At 37.2% G+C, this 26,010-nt stretch overlaps 1 protein-coding gene across 1 annotated transcript in view; it reads left to right on the top strand.

Moving 5' to 3' along the window:
- Nucleotides 1–23,155, top strand: part of LOC129001851 (meteorin-like protein) — a 32,676-nt gene extending 9,521 nt beyond the window's left edge. The window contains exons 2-5 of the mRNA XM_054429306.1: nt 19,758–19,982; nt 20,517–20,668; nt 21,036–21,092; nt 22,434–23,155. Of these exons, the coding sequence (XP_054285281.1) occupies nt 19,758–19,982; nt 20,517–20,668; nt 21,036–21,092; nt 22,434–22,777 (778 nt within the window). The 3' untranslated portion in view covers nt 22,778–23,155. The remainder of the gene's footprint in view (nt 1–19,757; nt 19,983–20,516; nt 20,669–21,035; nt 21,093–22,433) is intronic.
- Nucleotides 23,156–26,010: the final 2,855 nt, after the last annotated feature.

The following is a 26,010-nucleotide window of genomic DNA, read 5'->3' as shown; positions in this document are numbered from 1 at the left end:
TCTTTTCTGGCGGGAGAAGTTTGACTCAAACCCAGAGAAATATTGAATGCAAAATCTGTATTCATATTAATTAGTTTAAAAATTATTACGTAATCTTTACAAATATCCGATTGATTTTGTGAGGTTTTCTTGCTAGAGAAGGTCCAACTAGAAAAATAGCGTTTGCAAACTTTTTTTCAAAATTTGTAATATTTGCTAAACGATTGCGTAATTTTTGCGAGAATGCAATTGGTTTTGTAAAATAAGATGCGTCAAGAGCAGCTGACCATGACGCACCATAGTCAGTGAGTCAGTGAGCTGTTCGTTTGAACAGCTGTTTTGATTGAGTAAGCTGATTGTAACATACTTGACTTGACATCCGGTCAAAGAGACTTTTGTTGTCAATTGCTTATGTTTACTAAGGGGATAAAACGGAAATGCTTGGATCATACTTTGAGTTAATTGTTTGCGCACATTTAGGCCTAGTAGCTTGGCAAAAATTCAGTATAATATAATGGTAAAGAATTAAATTAAGAGTAAGGTGAAATTCACATTAAGTTCATTGCATTAACATGTACAGTTAATTACTCGCTAACAATGAATTAGTGTCACATGTTCACGTGGTCATAGTCTCAACGTTAATTCAATAAGGCTTTAGTTTAAAAAATATTTAATATAAAAAATAAGTGAAATGATAAATTCTTTACTTTTTAAGGCCCTTCTTACACTTAATGAAATGATCCCTTACAATTAAAATATTTTTTATGTAAAGTGATATACTAATTATTTAAGCACACTTATGATAAATAAAATTCAAAATCGTCGAACCAAATAGCCGCTTTTAAACTGTTATTTTTCCAAGTGTGTAATATATCAGTAATTGAATATTTTAATTTTTACGGAATAAATTCTTCCCATTGCTAAAACCTACGACGGAAAAAGCATGAACATTGACGGAGACAGCCGAATGTTTACGATCCCTGCCGAAGCTGTACGCCGGCGCAGAGCGGAATTTCTAATCTCGGTGATTGCCGGTAGGGGCGCCGTGAGTGTGTCATTACTCAAATTGTAATCCCCGACTGTAATCCGCATTTAGCCAGTTCCACGGACCTTGGAATTTCGTTGTAGTGGAATCTTAATGCCAAAGCTCTTTATAGAATTTTAATTAACCAACGTCCTCGTCTATTTCGTAATGCATTTTCTATTCTTGCGTGTTCGATTGTGCCTGAAATAAAAAAAGATTCCAATATCATACAAGATTTCTTAAATCATAATCTCGATTTAGGCTACCATTAGGCAATCACCCCAATGCGGTTAACGATGTATTCGCAAATTTCTAATTCGCAAGAGAGTATGAGATTATGGATTAAAATAAGAGTGATACTGAATTTTTATTATTGCCTATATTTATTTTCCTGTCGTAGATGTTGCATATTACTGTAAAGAATAAAATCATAATTTTAGTAAATCAATGTTATTCGTGAATATACTTGAAGCGATTTCTTACTTATTGTATGGTGCAATGACTAAGAGTACCTCATAGAAAATGTTAAAAGTCTTAAGTTTTCTAGGTTTCTAACCACGAAAACCTTTAAAAAATAAGTTTCCCCCAACTCTTGAATATCTAATTGTACCTAATAGCTTGACAATGCTACGAAAAGAAGCCAGGTTCAAGAGTCCATTTCAACTAGTCTATTCTCTGCTAGATGTCAGTTATTAGACACTTTTTCATGGTCTGCTCTCGAGTCGGCAAGGCCTCCAACAGGTTTGCAATTTCAAATCAATTCGCACTACTTTCCCTAATTGCGTTCGGAGGGTAATTTTCTTGTATTAACACCACGACCTTGACTAGTTCTTGTGATTTTTACATATTCATGAGTTTCATTGCCCACTTGTTCTTGCGCAAGAGGGAAAACGTGTAACTGGAGTTGTGTTCCGAAGGTATTGCTTCTGATTTCTATGTGAATGTTTTAGATACCTAATACGTTTGGTATACGTAAGTGACATGAAGCATAGCATCAACGTCAAGCTGTTTGCAAGCAACGTCCAATGTTGATAAGAAATGACAACACTTACTCATAAACAACAATGATAACGCATCGTAAAGAAACAAGCATATCCTGTGACAACGTCAACAATCATTAGTACAACAGCTGCGAATTCCCGTTGATTAACTGTTGTTTGTGCTCTTCGTTAGTCGTCATGATTAAAACCTTGACCACAAAATTTGTAATCGTGAAACTGTTCTCCAACTTATCTAAATTATCGTTCAAGGCTATACAGTACACTGACTATAACTCGTATATGCTTTAGGAAACCCGTTTGTTCAGTCAATTGAAGAGACTTGAGGGTTTCCCCAGGAAATGTTAGGAAGATAAAGTTCTTCTATCTCCATCGCCACCTTCAACAGCCCCAAACACCTAATCTTCCAGACTACACTCACGCCATTTAAGCCCACCTCAACTATTTGTTGGGTTCCAAATTCGTCCCGCAAACAAGGTAGATAAGTATCTACGGAGAGTTTTCAGAAACAGCGTGTTGTTGGTTGACTGGGCAACAAAGAAAGACAGGTGTTCTACCTGAACTCTGAAGATAATCCTTAGCCCTTCGTGGTGGCCAGGCTAATTACCCCTTTTGTTGGAGTAGCCCTTAGTAGGAGGAAATTGGCAAGAACTAATGAGCCCAGAAGGGTTCGTTGTTGAAACTGGTTTTGGAGGTTTCATTAAATTTCTGCTCGAGGTAAGGGTTCAATTGAAAGGATTTGGCAGGTGGATGAAGATGAGAATCGCAGGAGTAATTTCAAAAGGGGTTTTTTCGGAGCCTTGAAAAGTTGTAAAACTTTAGAACATAATTTCGAAAACATTAAAAGATTATTGTTTGGTGTCGGTTATAGCGTTGAACGTAATGCATTGAAGAAGGTGCCGAATTGAGAATTCAACTTAAATGGTTGAATCAAACAGCCCATTGTCTAAATAAACACGATAGTCGTTCTATCATTTGACAATTCACTGCAGCATCACGTTTAATGTAAAACTTTGTTAAACACCGCGTCTCTCTCATAATCATACAATGAAAAGAACGTTACCAAAGTGTCCAAGCACGACGCCCTGTGGTACCCCACTATGAGATTCTTCTCACATGCGTCTCTGTCGTGTACCTAATGTTGGAAGGTTCATCAGTACTCAATCCATTGTCACCGCTTACAAAGGAATGTCCAAGTGTTAACGAATTATTGAAATGCAAATGGCGCCGTTGTTGTATGCAGAGTTGTCATGCACCTCGCGCCTCGCTGGTGACAAAGGACCAATCACAGAACACAACGCACTTTGGCATACAGATGTGGACGTCACAGAAAGATACCTATGCAGAAACTGTCGGGATTATAGAATATTGATGAAGATTTATTGCATCTCTGGAACTATCGTTGACAGCTTCTTGTCATTATCTTTTGGATCGTGATTATTTTCTTCGAATTTCCCCGTACGGTGTCTTTTCCGAATCATGAAAAATAGGATATTGGTATTTGCTGTTGTTAACATCAACTATAAGACGCTTTTATATTATTGCAAACTTTCAGTGCCTATCTATTCATGGATTATCCAAAGACACCATATATTTTGGAATTATTTCCTTGGAAGTTTTTCTTTGGATTGTACATTGAAACTACTTGGTCTCGTCAAAACCACTGAAAGCAATCTAAGAGCACCACCATATAATTAACCCTCGCAACATTTCATTGCATTGCAACTTAACCCTGACGCAACCCAAGCTGTAATCAGAAATCAAAACTGGTTCGATGAATATTTAGCTATAACGAGCGCACAGCGCCCCTGGCGGTGGCTCCGGCAACCAACTCACTGCTGATTTACGCCTGCCTTAAGCCACAACAACCCGTTCCACTTTTTTCCCCTCGAATGATTTCGTCATACAAAGAAAGCGTTAAAATTTAATGGCCCCAGCGGTGTAATTACGAGCTTTTATTCGGCCCTGTTTAATTTAATGTCGCATAAGAAGTGGTTTCGGGTTTATGGCGGCTACAAGAGGCTTTGTAGATCAGGCATTGTCTCGGAGGGAGAGATGAGGAATTATGCTTCCAGCCTGAAGGTGCATTGTATTGTGTGCTAGAAGATTTTTGATTGTCTGTAATGTCCTAATTGCAGTTAGTATTCCTATAAAGTGTGCATTTTGTCTTGGAAGAAAGGTTACGTGCTTAATGATCCTGCTATGCTATACAGTATAGAACAAGTAAAATGTTAGTGTAACTACTTTTAATTTTGCAATATAACATGCAGTTGTTCTATTTCATACTTCATCGAGCTGTCCCCACTCTGTTAATTTATTTCTTCTGCATTGGGCATGTGTAATTGGTGATTTTCTAGTTTCCCTGAGACCTGAGAGAGCTGTGATTTGTGAAGCGTCTGTGCTATGATTGTATTTGACCAGAACGTAAGAAATTATATGAGTCTTCTTCTGTTTCGTGATTTTAATGTATTTTTTTATGAAGTTGCAAGAATTCACTAGGAATTCGATACAGTAATAGTGAATGCACATCATCTGTAGTATTTAGGATGATAATGCATCAAATACTTCCTTCTGATACAGTAGATTCACATAGTCCATAGTTAGTGACATAGTTCCATTAAGTCCCTCGTATACTGACCCACCGTTAGCAATCATGTAAAATAGGTCTACACAACTACGCAATCAAAATGCAAGACCACGCCTTGCTACATACTTCTTGACAAAGGCCAAACGCCAACCGCCAGAGGCCAAGTCCAAGTTATGACGACAATGGGCCAAGCCAAGATAACATCAAGTACAAGATATTACACGCTGTCAAGTTTCAAAACTACGAGACGGTTGAGTAAACCAAGGCTCTGGAATGTGCCCAAGCCCAAGGGTCTAGCACGCGCTACGACGATATCCAGATGGCTTTAGTTTATCAGCTGACAAGAAACACAGACCTTTCGCCATCAGCTGATACATGGGATCAGCTGATCGCAGGAGTGTTTTGACATGTTCACGAGTCTGTCTTAATAAGGGCCAACTGCGAACATGATTGATGATCTTGGAAGATAAATTATTTTTTTATCTTTGACATAAACGTGAGTAGCAAATCTACCAAGTATTAGGAGTCGTGATTGATTCCAGATGTTTTAGAGTTGGTTAATTTATTTGATGGATTTTATGGCTATTTGTTAGGCTATCATTAGTTTCAAGTTTAATGAAGAATTCCTCCACTTTCCATTAAATGTATGTATTTAGATTAGGAGTCATAATAAAGACTGGCTGAACGCAAGCGTTGCTGTGAAAGATTTTCTTTTAGAAGGATAGTCTGCATTGACTTTAAAAATGTCATTTGGAGTTCTATTGAATTTGTTTGAGTAACTGATTAAAAAAATATCCCTAATTATAACCGTAAATTCTACCCATCAAGACAATAGCCTTGTCAAAAGATATTTTGCTTGCAAAACCAACTTCAACAGCTGCTCGCTTATCTAAAAGCATCCGACCCCATGAAGTCATACAATAAAAACAAATTGCAGCTCATTCCCAGGCAAAGACAAAAAGACACGTCATAAATTGAAACCTAACCCCGACAACACAGGCAAACAAACAAGAATATGACGTGGGATTAATAAAAGGAATATGGTAGGGTTAAGGTCAAAGTGATACTCGGCGTGAGGTGTCGCATACATCAGAGGTTATGGAGAAGAAGAAGTCAGAGAGAGGAAAAAGAAGCTGGACTTCGTCTGTCCACGGCCTGCTAAATAACGGCGTCATTCTGTTCCCCCGTGGCGTCAGGGCCTGGATAATATATCTAGCAGGTCTTGGAAATATTTTGAACAGCTTGACACTTATGAGCTAAACTTTGAGCTAGAGGACCATAAACTCTACTGGGTATATATTTTTATACCACCCTCTTTTTCGGCTAGTTAGAGAACAAGATTGGTTGGTTGGTACGCTATGATTTGGGAGAGGTTATGGACAAGTCTAAAATGATTGTTGTCAACTACTATTTTGTGCTGTCAAAAGCTTAAAAGATTAAAAAGCAGGGTAAAAAGCTAGGTAAAACTCATAACATATATGCGTGTTGATAATACCACTAGTCCGACTTAAGTGTTGAAGAATACAAATTTTAATTTGACAACTATCTGGAATAATACTTTCATAATCTTCACAAAAATTGCGTTTGCTGGCCTAGAGGTTAGCGTCTCTGACTTCGGTTTCGGAGGGACGAGATCGATTCCCGTAACATCCACAAGCTTTGGATTGCTTTCCGTAAAAGCTTTTGTGTAGCCTACTCTCTCCAGTGAAAAAATCCACAAAAAAAGAAAACAGTTTTATAAGTTTGAGTCACGTAGTTTTGGTAATTGTGTATTGTAAAAATCCACTAAGAAAAATATTAATTACACGCACACCCTTGTAAAGTCACATTCACTCCAGATTCCAAAACGTCTCAAGACCTTCCATGAGAAACCAACCTAACCCAATTGCATTCTTTTGCAAACTCAGTAACAAGCTGCAAAACGTATTGCGTTCCTTTGCGCAGAGTATAATTTAAAGCGCAAACCGCTAAGAGGAAAGAAACCAAACAGGCTGCCTATTCAGGAGTTGCGCTGATTAATTAATCTTTCACTGCGGTAATGCTAACCATGGGGTACCACAGGGGTCCGGTCTAGACCCGATATTGTTGATTTGACCTTCGGCTTATTGCAACAGCAGCCAGCGAGTTCTATGCGCGTTGAATATAAATGAGCATGCTTTGTTTCTCTATGCCGTCTATTGTTTCCACTCTTATAGTTTTGTTAGTTCTTTTGTATTGTTCAACTCTTGTAAACGAATTTTGCATGGAATATAGAATGTTTTGAAACAATGAAGAAAGGAATACTGAATACTACTTGTCAAAAGAAGGCTTTGCAGTTAAATTTTGCGTCTGTGAATATTCTGTTGGGGGTTGCAAGAATACTTGAAGTGGATTGACATGCTCTAATATGTCGTGTCTACCAATTCCTCTGTTTTCAAGTCTTTCTCTGGCAATTAGCAACCAAAACGCTCCTAGTTATTTGCTCTGTAAAAGAACATTACATAGCTTGTACTAAAACCCTTCCATATAGCAACAACAACAAAATGTGATAATTAGTAGCAGACTAAATACAGAAGACGCTGTTTACAACCATCCGTCACACCTTGTTTACTCTCCGTACTCTACTTCCGTTTCCAACAAGGACGCTCAAGGTCCCGGTGTTTCCGGCGACCGTGACGGAACTAAACTGACGGAACCAGTTCCCCGCTTGGAACCGGTTACTTTAAACCGATTACTGGTAATTATCACAGTGATCGCTAGCCCCTGATTTGTATGGTAATCCCCACGGCGCCGCGCAAGCCGGATAAGAGCTTATATTTCTTCTTCTTCACACTTTGGAGGGTTATTCCGTCTTAATCGATTATTAATAGCTTATTTGGGAATCAGGGGTCATTAACGGTGTTGACTTAAGTATTTGTAGACATCTGGAATAATTTTATCTTGCTCAACAGTCAACACGGTTAGCAGAAAGTAAACATTTTCGTATTAATATGTTTATTTTATCACATAAGATACTCAAAGTTTCTAAGAAACTAAAATTATATATTATTTAAATTAAAAAATATTAATAAGGATGATGAGGCTTTATACGGTATAGAACCATAAAGTATTATTGTAAAAAGAAAAATTTGTAAATTATAATAGTTAACAATAAATACAGAGTTAATTTTTTAATCATTAATGTTTTCGAATCCCACTTGACCTAGCGCCAATAAATTAAAAACGTGTTAATGAAGATTATCGTTCTAAAATCATCTCATATCTCCTAAATCAAAAGCCCCTTTAAACTTTTTGGTATAGCCTACCATCCAACAATAAAAAAACAGTTTCCATTTTTGAATTTGTTGACGATTTTCAGAGTTTCTACGGCTGAAACAAAAAAACAATCTATTATGGTCAAGTTATAAATTAAATATTAATATACTTACAACAATGTAGATACTGACTGATTGGTTACAGTTACACAAAGAAATTTTAAATATCCTTTAACTCTACGTTATTACATGACATAAATATAATGCTACCTAAAGAAACGATGTACCGAAATGACGATACCGAATGAAGATTATCTTGCTAGATCACATATCTTAACACCAAAGCGCGATTGCCCATCAATTTGCACCCAGCTGTTTCTTATTCATTGAATCTCATAGACGGCGACCGGTCAAAATGAAAAAGCGCTTTAATAATGCAACAGTCAGATGAATATAAATAACCCTTTCTACATTTCGGACACTCAAATTCCCAGCGCGGCTACCGGGCCCGGTAAATATGATAATGACCTGTCAAGATATAATGACTGCACCAGTTCCTACCTAATTTATTGTGAAAAATTATACACCTTTTGACTCCATTAACGCGGCTCGTTTTGTTTTTGAAGGGTGAATTTATTTTCCGGTTTAATCTAAGGATTCATCACTTTTATGCCTGTCGGTTTGATTTACTGACTGAACGCGTTTGATTGGAAATGTTATTTGGTGTGCAATTTTTTTTTACCTGGTGTAAGACTAGATATATTTAATATTGATAAGTAATTATTCAGTCGCTAAAAGACAGTTTGGCAAATTACAATGAACAATTTAATTTCAAATCATAAACCTGATTCGTCGCAAAAGAAAAAAATATGTCACATTTATATTATGATTTTAGTGATCTATAATAACTTGGACATATTTTAGCTATAAAAATAAAAAAATTAGATTTTAACCCCCATGTCAACATGAACCTTGATCACACAGAATAAGTTAACCTTCATATCTTTAAAGCAAGTAATTTTAACTGAGCGTAACGACATCGTAACACTTTTTCCAAAACAGGGCAGTAACCCGATAGGCCTGTAATCGTTACATTCGGCTTTTTGCCATCGGCCTAATGTCCCTTTGTTCTTTTTCTCTCCCTCAGTGGCCATTACAGCATCCAACCACGCCCTTAAGTCCTTCTGTCTGTCTGTCTGCTCAGGTAATTGCTGCTTTGGACCTTTAGTGCCGCGTTTCCGTTGGAACCATTGGTTACAGGTCATCAAGAAGTGTTGCAAAGTTGCAAAACTGCGTTCTAAACGGGGGAATTTGACGTTATGAATAGCTCTTCTCTTTCTTATTTGCCAGCGGTTCCTCATTTCGACAATCCTACATTTCAAATACTGTTTAAACGGGTTCTCCAAACAGACACTTGTTGGACACAGGCGGAGTTTCAGAAATCCAAGAAGGGATCCCATTTTACCCCCCGTGGACAGGAAGCATTTGCTCCCCGCTACAACAAACTGTTGCACAGCCGTGGAGAACCCCTCAAGTTCTTAATTGGAGGCCCTTCCACCCTCTAACAGTTTATTTATCCCTTCAGCCTCCCATTACTCTGACGTTGGGTCTGATTTAATGCGGGTGTTATTAAAAATGATGTTTCAAATCTCAGTTTTTCTTGTGAATGCAAATAGACTGCTTGTTTATGAAGTTGAATCATACGAGTGGAGGACTACGTTAAGACTTTTATGGATTAGGCAATCTATGATTGATTGGATTGAAACATGTTAAGGATAATGTTGTGTCATTGTTTAAAATTGTTGTGGCGAATTTATTTTACTGGAGAGGTTAAAAGGATTTGGTGAGTTATACGACTGTACGTATCATAAATGAACGTAAAAAGATAGCAGCATGTCATAGATAAAACGATTTTTGTTCACTCAACGAATAAAATTTAATGCTATTTTGGTTCTTATTTTGGGGGACCAAAGGTCACTCCAGAAGTCAAAATACGTCAGCCAAAAGATCTCATACTAATTAATTGCTTCCTTATGTAGGAGTAGAATAGAGGATACCTATATTTTAATCCACACTGCTAGTCAAAGTCAGATTCACTCTAGGACATACTTTGTGAGGCAGTTAACTAGGATCTTTTCGTTCATAACTGGCCGCCTTGAGCGTTTGGGTGATGATGACTAGTTAATTTTGATTCCCACGAGATAAATCATCTTCCCTACCTCGCAAATCTTGGATCTAGAGAAGACGAATGAAACAGAAAAACTGCACCCATTAGCGGTAGAGCCCGAACAAAGTCTCGCTAATTTCCACAATTTGAAACAACGGACGCAATCAACGAAAGTGTTCCATGGGTTCGGGAGGACAAAAACAAAAGCTCACGGCGCCTACCCCTGGGCCGCAGTTTAGGCTAATGACACAGGCGAGCTCAAAATTTGATAATTGCGCGTAACAGCTTCGGTAATGGCTTTCTGCCTTTCTGGGCCTAGGTACTGTCGCCGGGTCCGTTCTGGGAACTGGAACTGCCCCTGAAATTATTTTGGGATTGATTGTAATAGTTTTTGGAACAATTATGGGAGATGTGTTAGCCGAAAGGAAACACATAATGGTGGAGGTTGATAAAATATCTTCCCTTCTCTCATCCGCTCAAGTAGTTCCATTACTGATTGATATTGTTTCACTTCCAGAAAACACCTAATCACTTCTCATCCCTTAAGTCCGTAGACAAATCAGAAACTGGAAGGGCCTATTTTTATCCGCCCCACCTGTATCGTATCCACCCCACATGTTGCCAACACTTGTTCTGGCCCATATACCCTCCCTCTCTAATGTCACCCTACACCACCAGCCTACAGGAAGTAGACGATTTGGCACAGTGAGATAGAATAGATCCTAGACAAATTCCTTCCCTACCCACCTTGCAGCCCTTTGTTGCTAGGTCATTCATAGATTAAATGTAAGGTTCATTCATTCCACTCCTTGAAAGATGGTTTAAATTTCTTCCGAATCTAGAATCCTATCCATCGATTTGACAATGTTCTGTGGAAAAGATTAAGAATTTACTGCTGTTGTCGATATATTTTTGCACCAGGCCAAACGTGGAGAGCTGTCGGAAAATAATTTGTCCCATGGTTTGATTATCAACATCGTAATTAAGGTTCTACAACCGATTGCCTAAGAATAAACTCTACAATTATATTAAATTCTACAAGCTACTGACTTGTTTTGATTTACAAGAAAAGCTTCCATTACACGAAGAGCTCTGTGGAAGACCAATTGACCTATACGGAACCCTTGAGAACCCCAGAAGTTGGTCAATAATTTGCAGTCGTGACGTGGCGATCGTGTGGTAGTTACCTCACTGTGACGTCACAACACGTTTACCAACCAAGCTCGTTTTGAGCTGCAGCCCAGGGTCCTTTCACCAGCTGAGTAATTATTCACAGTTTTTACGACCTTTTGAGTCGTTAGTTACGCGTTTTATTTCACGGTTCGCGAAGGTGTTTTCAAGTAGGAAATTAATGTCGAGATTAAATCTTGGGTGTTTAAAAATGGTGTTGAAATATACATTGGTGAAATAAGCTTGCCTGTCATGCACACTAATATAAACACACAAACAAATCCGAAATATTTCCTGTTTTGTCTATTGCTCATACTACTGGAATAAACAAGCAAAACAAATTCGTTGTCATTCTGGAAAGCAGCTGCCTACTCATTTAAAAACTCTGCTCCAGCTTTATCAAAAAGACCTTGAACCATGGCCGCCATTTTCAGTCCAGACGGCTGTTAACTTATTGACAAGTTGATATGATGTTGACTGGCACTGATAAGCAAAGACGTTCAAACACACAGATTAGTCTTGATAAGCAAAGACGGCCAAACACGGAGATTAGCCGAAGACGGTGGATTTCCTGGTTACATAACCTCAAACTTGTTTGTCAAACAAACCAATCTTTTATTTGACAGGATACGCGTGTGTTGAGATTTGGTGTGTGACTTCGTGTAAGTAGCTAAAAGGTGTTTGACCAAGAGCGCACTCCATGTCCCATTTTTGGAATAGCCGTTTTAAATTCGTCAACCTTTACAATCCTTACTCTTAACTATTTGTCTAGGAGACTGACTTATCTCCTTTAGCTCCTATGAGTTCTCCATCGATTTCTGCCCATCAAAAGTGCCTTCAAATCCAGTATTTGAAAATAGCAACATTTCCAAAATTATATTTGGTTTGAAAGATCCCCAAGAAACAGAAGCTGTGAAAAATTAAGTTTAACACACGTGCTAAAGATATCAAGGATGCGAAAGGAAATTATTTAAACTGAAAATCCTGATATTTTTTCTCACTTGGAAACAACGTACACTTCTTGACCAGGTAACGGAGCCCGGCTAGCGAGTGGGACAGACGCGGAGTGAGGGGAGGGGGCGCAATTATGTAAATAAGGCAGGCGCGAGATAAAACCTTTTATTGTTATGGCCAGAATACAATGGCTCCAGCCCGGCTTTTAGCCGTATCACCGCCCTGCGTGAAGCGATATGCTTTGTTGTCTTGGAGTGTGAGGAGTGAGAGAGTAGAGAGATAGACTGAGAAAGAGATATGGGAACTCCTGGAGTGACTTGACGGATAGATTTTGGTCTGAGGATCATTCATCAGGGTGCGGCCGAGTGGAGGTCAACGTCTTATAGGATTGTCGAGGGTGATTTTGGTAGCTGGAGTGGAAGCTGGGGGTTAAGAAAACAAAGAGAAATATTTGCAACAAGTTAGCAAGAAGTAAAAAGTATTTCACAGATGCTTAAATGCCTTGTTTGGTTATAACACATCTTTTTAGTAGGCGGTACAAAATCTCTAAAGGACAAATTTTGAACAGTTTTTCCTTTTCAATCGTACATAATGTCTGGTATAAGAATCAGCAGTTAAGTGTGTGTTTTTATGTTTTAACTAGAGACCCACCTGCCCTACTAACTGTTTGTCGAAGATTGCTTAAGAAAATGCGAGAGTGTCTGAATTGCTCATGAGTCGTATTCAGGCATATATTGTAGAATTGTGTTCTCGATAACTAAAAAATCAAGCATTTATCCATCGCAATTCCATTCTGAAACACTTGTACATCAACAGATGGTGAACCGCTCGTCCAGATGGCGGGACTGTGCTCCATAGGAATCATAACAAGAGTGAGAGAGAAGGAGACAGAGAGAGGTTCCTAACCTAACCTCACCGCCTCAGACTCTCTTGTGCGTCATTTTCCGCCAAAACTGCCAATAAACATTGCATTCCCGGGTCATTTACGGCGCGAGCCTCAATTCTCTCACAGGTTTTACCGTTTTTCGCGGTAATCCGCTCGTCAAGACCGCTTCGGACCACCAGATGGTGCGTCAACGCGACAATGGCGCCGGTCAGTTTATAGGTTATGTTCCGTAGGTGGTGGTCGTTATTTAAATGAGGGCTTATTGAATATCACTATTTATAAGACACTTATAAGCCTTGCTGCTCTTGGGCGGAATACATGAAAATAGTCCTTTTAGGTTGCATTAGTGGACTCTACTGTCAAATTAAAGGCCACTTGTCTGACTTGCTTGTTTGTATAGGTAGGTACAATACCTAACACAATAGTTTCATGTATATTGTTGAACCTTGATTAAAAATGTTCTTGTGCTTAATATAACCGTTTCTTAATTTATAATTCTAATAATTTATGCCAACAAATTCAGCCTTTCTATGATATCTTAGAATAATTGCGACTTCATAGTATTCTGTGGCTACAAAAACAGGTATAATTATCAAAGCGCTGGTCAGTAGCAGCTAAAATAATATTAAAATATATTCAAAGCAAAAACAAAGAGTTCATCATACGAAAAATAGGGAGGTGCGTACGTAAGGAGATAAATCTCTAAGGCACGCAAGGAAACAACACGTGGTTGAAAAGGAATCAGAAGAATTTTCGAACCAGAATTACAACTGAATCACTATCTTGATCTCATCAGGCAACCTTTTAGTCTAATTATCCTTCCGAACGGATAAAAAAGAAATTAACACCGATACGCATCGGCGCTTAGAATTAATTATGCATTCTTGATCCTATCGAAGGTCCCCTCGGCCCCGATTGAATCGTCTTCTGGGTTTCGATCGTTTGATAACTATTCTAAAACCCGATCTAAAACGAAGTGTGTTGACATTTGTTCGTTCGTCACTCATGATTATTTAGGATGAGTTGTAAAGATCTGTTAAGTGGTGTGTCACTTTGAATAGTTTAATTCTTTTCTTGTATTTCTCAGGGTCATTTTTTTGTGTTTTTAGGTTATGACGCTTATTGGTCTAATGTTTTGGGATTTTAACGCAGAGAATTATTGGAATTCATTCAAGTTTTGAATTTTATCTCCAAGATTATGACGTCTGAAGCTCTAGGCGTCTAGGCTCCACCCAGTCGCCACGACATCTGGCCACCGCCCGGTCAACTATCGTTACCCGACACCGCAGTCCCTCATGGGTGCAGGTTCGGTCCCTCTTTTTAACGCCATTCATACGTCTATGTCGATCACGGTTCGGCGAGCCACTATACAGTTTCTACCGGTCAGGTTAACTGATTCGATTTTGAGGGTTGGATGATTTTTCACCAGATTTTTGGAAACAGGATATTGGTCAGTTGTTTTCGCTTTGTGGCCATCTTAGGTTCAGGTTTTAATGGTTCCTTTGTTGCTTCATTGTTGTTGTATAAAGAGCAAAGATTTTAGTTTTTCTAGTATTAGTTAGCTTTTGTGATTTTAGTTTTTCTAGTATTAGTTAGCATTTGTGATTTTCTATTATTTGTTTGGAAGAAACAATAAGAACCATTCATTATTGTATTTCCATTCATCGGTTGTTGAGCTACAAACATAGCTTGATGACGTTTTAGGCACTAAAAGTATACAGCCGGAACTGAAACATAATTGTAAAGAATCCAATCTGTACACATCGTAAATAGTTTCTCATTATAATCCTCTTTCGACGTCTCTTTTCACTCAAAAACTGTGAATAAATAAACCAAACTCTCTCAACCGAAGGGAAATAAGGAATTCCAAACATAATTGAAAAAGTCCAAGATCTACATAACAGCACCCAAAAACGCTGACCGCCGTTAGAGGCTCGGCACAAAAAGGTCACAATAGCTAATAACACTGGCTTTGTCGCATGAATAATAACAGGCACACGCGCGCGCCCGGCTCCCTTATTAACTTCGTGAGCGACAAAGAAGAAGAAGAATGTAATGTAATCTGCGCTCAGCAGAGCTTGTCGGGCCACCTGTGCTGAAGGATAGCGTTACATGGGCTATCGTGACACAGGAGCATGACGTGACACTTGACACAACCCCTAGAATGACACAGCCCCAAGAGAAAACCCCTCTATGTTGTCCACCTTTAGACACCCTTAAGTTGTCTTCATCAGGAAACACAAAACCTAGCATCCACCTATTGAGAAACAACTCATAGAATGGCCTGTCTCCGGAAAAACATCCGACGAAAAATATCCTACGTGTAAACTTTTTATTTACAAATCTGAGGTGATGATTAATCCCAACGAATAAAAAGACTCTCCGACTTTCCAATTCATGGCCCATACTATAAACTAAGAAAATAAATCCCTCATCCAAATTAAAAAAAAAAAAAATGGAAAGAGATATTAGCAATCCTGAGTTTAAGAGCTATCTCTTCAGAAACTTCATCATATAAATTTTTGTTATTACTCATCATGTAGTTCCAAAAATCATCAATATAATTATTCAATACATACTATAATGTTCTTAAAATCTTCCATGCTGTTCATAGTGTTCTTGCTTTCTTAAAAGAGATATTATTGAGTCTGGGTATTCAATAGCCCCCATACTACAGAAGCATTTAACCGATCATTCATAATTTCATCCTTAAATTCTAAAAATTCCGTACTGTTCTTAAAAGCTGGCTTCCTTCAAGGATGCCTTATGAAGATCAGACGTTTCAAGAGCTTCCATACTTGACAAAAGAGCTAAACCAATGCTACTTCACTCCATCCTTAAATTCTTCGTGAAATCTGCCATGCTGCTCATGAAATCTCCTTGACATCGGAAAGCTACCGAAGTCTTTTACTCATCTGCAAAGTCATTTAAAATGTTTCAACCTATAAAACCCTTCATATCTGGGTTTGAACATTGAACCTTTCAATGTTCCCAGCCAACCCCAACTCTTGGGTCAAGAGCGCTGCCAAAGGTGAGTGAAAGCTAGGTCCAAGGTAGGTCGGCCCTGCCACGACCGACAACTACGTAACAAGGCCGATACAACCGCTGTTTTGCAACAAGTCGTGAACACCCTGTAGTGGTAACTGATAACAATTAATCTCTCCACTGTAACTGACGGCGGTGTTGAAACGATCGTGTACTTTTCTCCCTTTGTAGTGAGAGCAGATGGATTTGTCTGATTGGATTGGAGTTGCATAAGTTCATTGTCGTTGAAGACAATATTGCAGAAGGAAGAAGTGAGAATCGCAGTTATCTATTACAACTTTATGTTAATACTTTAAGACTTTCCTCACCATTCGAATGAATTAAATCAGATTTAGAACCCGGAATCATTGACTATGGACCCAACTTTTTGGACATTTAATGTATTTCAGTCCGGTACCAAAGGCATACATTGGACATTGGCCTATAGTTCCCTTAACAGAAGGTAGAACATGGTACCTACTGCAGAGTTAGGACTGGTGTGATTCTCACTAAAAAGTCGTCGTTTCTGTGGCTGTGTCAGTCAAAATCCTACAGCGATTGGCAAGACATAATCATTCTATCTACATTCTCCACCGCCCAAAAGTAAATGCCTGAATGACATGATAAATAATCTATTCTATAATGCATTCTATAATTTCTATATTTTTTCTCGCATGTACAACAACAAAAACTCACTTTGATTATTAGTACATATCTTCTGCTTGGTTCTACACTTTTAGTCTAACTTATTCCAATAGGGTTAGATGTTTGTTTGCGATGTCATCATAAACACCTATCGAAGTCAACTTAAAACCTGATGCGATTCCGTTTCTCTTGCACCCTATATAGATGTTTCCTTCTGGACAGTGCCTCTACTATAGTCACATAATCTATTCCATTTACCAGTTTAAACACTGGCAAGATCTTTATTACATCAACCCTCAATCACAGACCACCCTCCGGTCCAATCCACCCTAATGCGATGTTTTCCACTCGACTAGTACCTCACTCCGGTTCGCCATGACGCCAGTCTAGACCGCAAGTCAATTTCAGTTAATCTGCCGTCGTCGTGACTCTCTTGATGACGGAAGTTTCTATGACATTTCGTTTCCAACCTGCAATTATAGTAAATTACCTCTCAAACTATTCAACAGTTTTGCATTAATTTTCTCCTTCACTTTCACGATTTGCGCCATCTTGACTTGCGACCCGCAAACCTTTGGTGGCTTCCGAACCGCAGTGTGTATATTTGTAGGAAGTGATGTAATTCTTCCGCGGTAACCGTTCATCTGTAAATGCATCCAACGGTAATATTTGTAATTTAATCTGTTAAAGTGTTTATGTTCATTTTGTGGTACCTGTCTTCTCGGATGACATAATCAACAGAAAGATTGCCCTTTTGAAATCCAACTTTTCCCTTCTTACAAATATCATTAGGAATTTTAATTTAGGTAAAATTATAGTTGTATCCTCTACATTTTGCGAAAGAAAGTCAATCTTTTTTTAGAGTGGGTAATTTACACATAATTAATGTTACTTCACTTCACAACAGGAGGTTCTTTCATTAGAATATGTGGAATAAGCTTATTTCCAAATACCAATATAAACCAATCCTTGCCGAAAAAATAGAAACTACTTCGGATGGCAACGGTTTTCCTGATATCATAGTATTAATTTGCTTGGTATCCCTATCTCTAGAGATCTTCAACTAATCTTGAACCACTTTCAGACTTGATCTGAACAGAAGGCCAGAAGATTTAGTGGCTCTTGAACACGTGGGTTTGCTCCAACGCCTCTAGATGTTGGCCTTGATTTATCCAGCCCTCTTGTCATACTAGTCGCCATTTGTTACAAATGATTATTCCACCTTCTTCTTTTTCTCGTGGACTACAAGGTTTACTTGACAATGGACGCCTACGAGGTTGAATAAAATAATCTGATGCAGAACAGTGTCTCGGGGTTGGTGAGTTGTCAAAGTCTCAAAGTTTTTGGCTAGAAGATTTGATGGAAATTTTATTTTAATTATCTTTATAAAATTATTTAATTTGTTCTATTTTGCCTATCGAATAGCTTCACAACAATTCATTAGTTTGCGTTACATTTTTCAACAGTAGATCACGTGAAACAGTTATGTTTGTGCAAACCAAAATCTCATATGTTGTGTGTTGACATTCACAATCAACAAATCACTCAAAATGACCACAAGAGTTCGTGGAGAGTAGATATTCTGTTATATAAAAAATAGACAAAACAGGACTCAACCTGTAAATTAAGAGCTCACCACAACCACGTGATTCTACTTGGTCAGCTGGTTTCTGCCGATCAGCTGATTCGGACAGCCTCTCATTACCACCTGATGTGTTTGATTGTTGAACAGCTGTTTACGCTCGGTTAGGCCCACGATGGCGTGAGGCCAGACCGCAGTTCCTTGTGGTTCCACACCTTGATAGGTTGATTGCTGGTTCCCCGGTCTTTAACACCCGATCGCGAACCACTTCTTGTTTACTTTGTGTACTGATTGATTTTTAATGAGGTGCTTACGCGACCTTTGTTATTGATCATAGTTGGTGTCAATGTCTCTTCAATCTCTCGAATAAGGAAAACATTCAAACAAACTAGTGGATCAACCAAACACTGCTTAAAGATGAAAGTATGAAGAAATCATCATTGATAACGCTCAAATAATTAACAAATTGTGGAAAACATTGAAGATGTTTAAACTGCACGTAAGTATTTTTTCCTTCTGGAGGTCTTAAAATCTTGTTCATGCTAGATTTTGATGAGAGTGTACACGTTGCAGTCAAATTTCAGCATGGGTTGAAACCCTGTTCAACTGCACCTGCCTAATAAACACAGTGACTGCAGCTGAAGAAAATTAGCAGGATTTACACTAATAGGGGCAATCTTGCAACTTTGTCGAACTGCACCGCTTTCTACTTGAGTTTTTTACCCACGGAATTTGGCAACGTCAAATCACTTCTCGCGAACCAGTTCTGCACGTGCTGTTCCATCCCCTCTCCGCTCGCGTATGGTAATTGTCGGCTGGAGTCAAATCTGACACGGTAAAATGCTGCACCTACCAGATAGAAAGCGATCACAGCACCAGAGAGCTTTGTTGGTGAAAGTGGACCGGATAACGGCCGAACCTTCAGATGTTGGGGTCACCGCAGCTTCTCTATGTGTGTTCGGAACGATTGATTCAAAGAAAAAGGATTGTTACAAATTTTTTTGATGCTAATTGCTAAAGATGCAAAGATAAGTTTTGTTAAACATTTCGTGTCCGTTCTATGCGACCAATTTGTGTTCTCGTGCTCCTGTGCATCTTGCTTAGATTTTAGTAACAGATGGGGGTTTATTAAATGTTTAGCTTTGTAACCATGATAAAGCTTTCATATATTTAAAATCTTGCACAGTTTATAAGTAGGATCAAATTTAAAACTATCACGTTGCGTTTGTCCTTTATGCGTTGTGTATGTAAACCATCTTAAACCACCGACACAAAACCAATGGGTCTTTGGGAATTATGCTGCATTAATTAACACTTTTTGCTGTTCATTGAGCTATATTATAAAAATTCTGTCATCTAACACCTCTCAATAACAATCATTTTACTACACAGCAACTAAAACACTAAAAATCCCTTAAATTGTAAATATAAAATAGAGTTATCAACAAAGTCTTTTTATGTGATTTACCAAAGTACTAGCTAACTTATAATTTGACTTTTTGTTTCAGTGGTCTGCACCCAGCGCGAGGAGTTACTCCAGTGTACCTTCGGTGCTCCCAAGGCAGAGTTACCTGGAGTTATCCAGGAGGTGCTTTGAGGGTTCTCCTACGACTTGGATCCTCTGGGAGAGAGTTCAGAGGGTGTATCAAGTCCTCTGCGTCTTGGGCTGGCGCTAGAGTCTTCCTGGAGGGCCCCAGGTCCCTGGTCAGGCTGTTGGACCAAGAAGACTCTAGGTGAGTTAAACTTTGTTGTTTACGCCACACTTAAAATTTAAATGCGTGAGCGTTTGGTTTTACTCACTCCATGGTTTTGTCAATTGTACTAATTCCCGTGATGTAAATTATACCAGCTAAAATGATAGTATTTCCTCATCTTTTTGTTCTTGTTTGAGATTGAATTGGATTATAAGCTTGCTGTGTATGTTCTATGATTTTGGTACTCTTTAGCCTTAATTTGTCTTTTGGGTAGAGTAGATTCCTCAGGGTAGAGCATTTGGACTGTTGTTTTCTTTTAGCTTTCCACCCTACACTATTTTCCAAGATCCTACTACTGATAATTATAATTATGTGCAAATAGTCTCTGTTAGTTGTGCGTATTCTTTTCACGTGGTTTAAGTTTTTGAAAGATTTCTGTCGTGGTTTAGCAAAATATTACTTTAAAATATCTCGATCACATTTCCTTTCTAACGCTAGATTGACTGTTTCGTGCCTCAATCGCATTCTTCGCCATGTCATGTTTTATACGACCTTCCTCTTTTCGTGTTACAGACAGAAGGTGAGGTGTTTCCACAGTCGTGGAGGCCAAGCCGCTCTCTACGTAGAAGCTACGGGAGCAGCAACGTTTCCGAAACAGGTCGCTGAACTCTTTTACGATCTGGAAGCACTACCAAGGCACAGCGGAGGATACCATGCTTCTGATGGTAAGTGTCTTTATTTGGCTCAATTCCTTCTAGTATTACATAAATAAGTCAACAAACTTGTTAAACTTTCTTCAGTTATCAATACATCATAACTATATCCATACTCTCCGTACCACTCTTCGTGACAGATAATACCACCTATCAACTGGGTACGACAGATCGATTCGAGTCAATTATCTCAATCCTACAAAGGAGAGATTTCATAATCACTGTCATACATATAAGGATCCAGTTGTCGGCCTCTATGCAACGGCGAAGGCTTTTGTAGTGACAGCTGCACTCAACATTCCAGCCAGCTGATCGCTATTACAGATGATTGCTGTCAGAGCTGCCAACATTGTCGCTAAAATTTGAATTATTTTTTCAGAGTGCAGGCCGTGCTCGAAAGAAGAGATGACACATGCGTTCTGCACAAGTGATCTCGGTGAGTTATTGATACTCATTTTATAGTTTAAGATTAATAGGATTCTAATTTTATTTACTCGTGAATATTTTGACGAAGGTGCAACAATGAGTAAAGATTGCTCTGTTTAAATAATGTCAATTTAAACAACGTAGAGTTTGAACTTTTACAATTTGTATTACCGTTATTTTTCTTTTCCCTCATACTTGTTTAGCAAGACACGTACATAGTTTCTATCCTCTTTCCTCTGCCTATTTTTCGCCTCCTTCCTCCTCCTTTCCTTATCCTGGCCATCTCCTCCCCCACTCTCTTCGTGTCCAGAGGTCATGCAGGCCGTTGCCCGAGTCCTTATCAGTGTCAACAAAGCTCTTATCACCTCTTTGTCCGCTGCCGCCTCCATAATTCCTTCAGCTTGCGTCAGTCACGTTCAAATCTCTTGTTTGCTCCTGATGTCTGCCCAAGATATTGACGTGGCCACGGAGTAAAATAAGTAAACGAAACCAGTTTTACTATGTTGAGTTACTCCGTCTGATTGATAAATCCAACAAAGTGTTAGTGGATAAAGCCTATTAAAGCATAAAGGAGTTTCAATACAAATCCTTCAGGAAATGTTGGTTATTTTGGATTTAAACTTGAAACAACGAATATAGCGTAATGAACAGGTCCACTGGTTATGTTAAAAGTGCTAAAATACATTATTTTTTTTAGTCTTCTGGGTAGCCAATGTGTTATAGTACTCCTTTAAACCTATCTATCAAGACTACAAGTTCGATCCGAAGTGTCCATCGTGGACTATGGGTAATTGAGTTAACAATTAATGATGCTTTCGCGATGCAAACAATTGACTAAAGTTCAACAGTGTAACAAAACCTGGTTTTTAACCGTTCCCTTGAAAAAAACGCAAAATATTTAATCACGAGAAACACATATACTGTAGTAACAACCCTATTAAGCACAGGCAAATTAGCCCAAAAAAGAGTTGTAGCTCCTAAAAATTAAGCTGGAAATGAAGATCCTAAATAGGTTAAAAATGAGTTTGCGACGGATTCTGAAGTGAGTTAAGTCTTAAGTGTATGGGAGGCAAAAAACCAGTCCAGAGCAGATTAAAATGATTTCCAGCTTTCCCCCAATTCTTTGAAGCTACAAGTCTAATTTACCTGGGCTATATACTATTTTCCCAATGTATAAAATCTTCCCATAAAGCAGTTTTTCAATAATAATAGTTAATAATTTCCTCTCAATTACTACGTGACACTACAAATATTTTCCATTTTTGTTTTGAAAATACAAGGATATGAATTTTATTATTACTGTTTGTGAATCATATAAATATTTATTTACATCTTTTTCTCCTTTTTTCAGTAACCCGAGGTATCATCCGCTCAGTTGAGAACCAAGAAGACCTCGAAACGTCTTCAGTCACTGTAAAAGTTACGAAACACCTGAGGCACTCTTCTTCCACCATTACCTCAGACGGAGAAGAAGAAGAGGAGGAAAACTCGATTTTTCCAGAAAAGGAAAATCTTGTCCAGTTATCTCTTCCGGGACACTGTGGTGCCAAACATGGGACGGGAGAGTTTGTCTTCATGGCCAGACGAAAACTGGGAGACCTAGCGATCACGTGTGCGCCTAGACTTGAGGATTGGGTGGAAGTCGTGAGGACCGAGAGTCTTAGTGGGAGTGCGAACTGTGTTTTGAACAGTTAGGCTGTGATAATACCCGAGAATTGAGTTTTAAGATTAAGATTAATTTATTTTTAAACTGAGTTACACTAACAACACTTTGAAATATAAAAATGCTTATTCGCCATTAGAGGCTCCATTAAGCTCAATTAGCTCCATTAGAGGTCAATTATTTATGACATGAAAAAAGAAGAAATGTTATTCTTTTGTCTCATCATATCACAATTAGGTGGATTTTTTTTTTTGTTTACATTATTTGTTCTTTAACATTTTGATTAAAAACTATAATCTTAAAACTTCTATTGTCAATGAGTTTCATAAAAATAATAATACTTTTTTTCTATTATAATCATTTTTTTATAATTAAGACCTAGCCTTTAATAATTTGTAGATTCTGAAAGATGCATAAAAATTACATTTTAAAGTGTTGTTGAGTGTTTAACTACTTCTTTAAATTAAAAAAGAAATCTTTTTGATAATTGGTTTTTTATGGTAAAGTGTCATATTTATGATTTCTGTTTTGATGTTTATATTAAGATCGAACAAAACATTCACTGAGGTATTTTTTTAATCATTGGGAATTTTCATGCATTTTAATTGTTTTTCCTTTGCTAAATTTATATGAACAGCTAAATAAAGCATTGCAAAATTAAAATTCATAATTCAAAAACTAAACAAAATTTAAATTGTTACTTTTTTGTACAAGAGGTGCTTTAGATTACACTTTGTTATTGTTGTGTTTTTGAGATTCTGTGATAATATAGAATTTTATTATGTTAAGTTCCATGCTGTAAAGTTACTGTAAGTCAAAGTGTATATAAAATAGTTACGTTGTATATAAAAGTATGTTGTATAGTTTTTCAAATACAATTTTTTGTTGATAATTGCTAATATGTTTCTATTTTGAAACTATTTCAAATATGTGCAAAATTAGATCCAGATTATTACAGTTTTTTGTTTCTAGATGTAAAAGGGCTTATGCAATGAAGGCCTTTTATAACTTCAAGTTTGAGCCTGTAAGAATAATCAAATGAAGTCATTTACATTGCCTCAGGAGCCCACCCAGATTCTCTAATGATGCAGCTGATTTAATGACCTTTAATTACATTTACTCATGTAGCATGGGGGTCATTTATAATCATTATTGGTGCCGATGAATGTTATTTCAATAACGTGAACTGAAGTAAAAAGTCCTTGGAAAATTATTATAGAACTCTGCAAAACTAATTTTCTCCAAAAATAAAAGAAAAATACTATATATATATATTTGATCTAAAATAGTAAAGTTTTAAGTTTAAAATATTTAAAAATTTCAAAATAAAACATAAAATATAGTTTATGTTTATCTGTACAGCATACGTTTGTTGAATGTGCTACTAATTATAAGTGTGTAAAGTGTAAATTGTGTATATAAGAGATTTTAAATATGTTACAAATAAAGTTATTTGTGCAATATCATTTGCATTCTAAAGGAAGTACAGGGGTAGTTCATATATTTTCATTTTTATATCTATTCATGGCAATATTTTCTCACCTTTTGTCTAGCGTTTATTTTTATTTTCTCTTTATTTCTGTATATGTTTAGTATATAAAAACTATTACTTTGTGAATTCCTTGTGCCAAATTGTTACTGTAATTTTTACTTTCTCTTTATCTTTTTACTGAACTAACCCACTAACTTGAATGTATATATGTACAGGCCTGAAGTGCCATTTCTGCTAGCAGAGTTATATTTGTACATTTTGATCTCATTCCAGGAAATTTTGTATGATATTGTATAGAAATTGAATAAAAAGAAATTTTATTTTGAGCCTTACTCTTTCAATACATTTTTTGCCCTTGTCATGTCCAAAACCCCACTATGAAGACAGAGTATGCTTCAGAAGGTGAATAAACGAATAGGTATATATGAATATAAATAATCTGCAATGATTGGTTATAATTTTATAAATATTTAAAGAAATATCAAGTAAGTCAATGCAGCTTTGAGGTAGTAAATTCTATTACTGTACTAAAGAAAGACTTAAGCATAACTTAGAATTACTTTTGTCATACTGCAGCAAAACAGATGTTTTCAATTAATATGTGAGTTAGAGATCTGAAGTAGCAATTTTTCTCCCTAAAACATGAAAAGTATTGTAGTTTTGTAACTGAGTTTTCTTAAATTATGGTGCAACATAACGAAAAATATAGTTCATAACACGGGCAAAAACTGTCATTTCTTACCCCCGAAAGATGAATCACTTCAAGCCCAAGTGATGAAATACACAACTGTATTTAAATACTTAGACTTTAAAGTATAAATTTTACTTGCATTTAGTATTTAAAGATTATGAGAAGGAATAACAGATGCACATTGGATTACATTAATGGAAATTGCTAGAGAAGTAAGGAAATTATAGCCTACCGACAAAAAAAGAACTTTATAAATTATAATATATAAAGATTGGTTATTTAATTAATTTATTGAATATTATTGTTGAATTTATACTCTACATAAAGGCTTAAGATTTTCAATATAAATATTTATGAAATACAGTAACTGCAACAGTAGTATATGCATAGTAATCAATTGGTAACATAAATATTAAATACTAGCAGAGTACCCGTCCTTCGTACGGGGTTGGAATATAAGTATAAAATGCTTATTGCAGTTATACTTAAGCTTTGCGTTTGCAATAAGGGAGGACACAGTTTGATAAAATTTGTTTTTTTTTTAATTTACAGTATTCTATAGTAATACACATCTACCATAGCCATAATGTTCTACCACTTCACCTAAACAATAGAGAATAATAAATTAAGTTATCAACGATTCGCAAAATATCACAAATTATTCATGAAATGAAAAACATAAACATAACTGTAAACAATCCTACTTTGACAGATCTCATTGCGAATCACAGTTTTTTGTTGCTGCTTAGTTCAAATTAGCTGTTTTCATAAATGCAAAAAAAATATAGTGCTGCACCCTGTTGGTAAATCTTATAACTTTTTAATGCTCTTCCATATCATAGAACCAACTTTATTAGTTGAAACAGCTGACTAAATTCTTTAATTCCCTTTAAATATGAATACTCATAAGGTTAACATGGGGAATTACAAAGCCACTGGGGCGGAGCCCGAAAGGATTTTTGAGATAAGAATATGCCTATATGTTAATCGGGAATGTAAGCTATCATCATGCCAAATTTCAGCCCAATCCGTCCAGTGGTTTATGCGTGATTGAACTTCAAACACACAAACAAACAAACAAA

Source organism: Macrosteles quadrilineatus, unplaced genomic scaffold (genome assembly GCF_028750875.1).
Source record: "Macrosteles quadrilineatus isolate MER2022 unplaced genomic scaffold, UCM_ALF_1.0 Scaffold_8__2_contigs__length_117827958, whole genome shotgun sequence".
Classification (NCBI taxonomy): Eukaryota; Metazoa; Arthropoda; class Insecta; order Hemiptera; family Cicadellidae; genus Macrosteles; species Macrosteles quadrilineatus.
The sequence above is the reverse complement of the archived record's forward strand: the minus strand, read 5'-3'. Positions and strand labels throughout refer to the sequence as shown.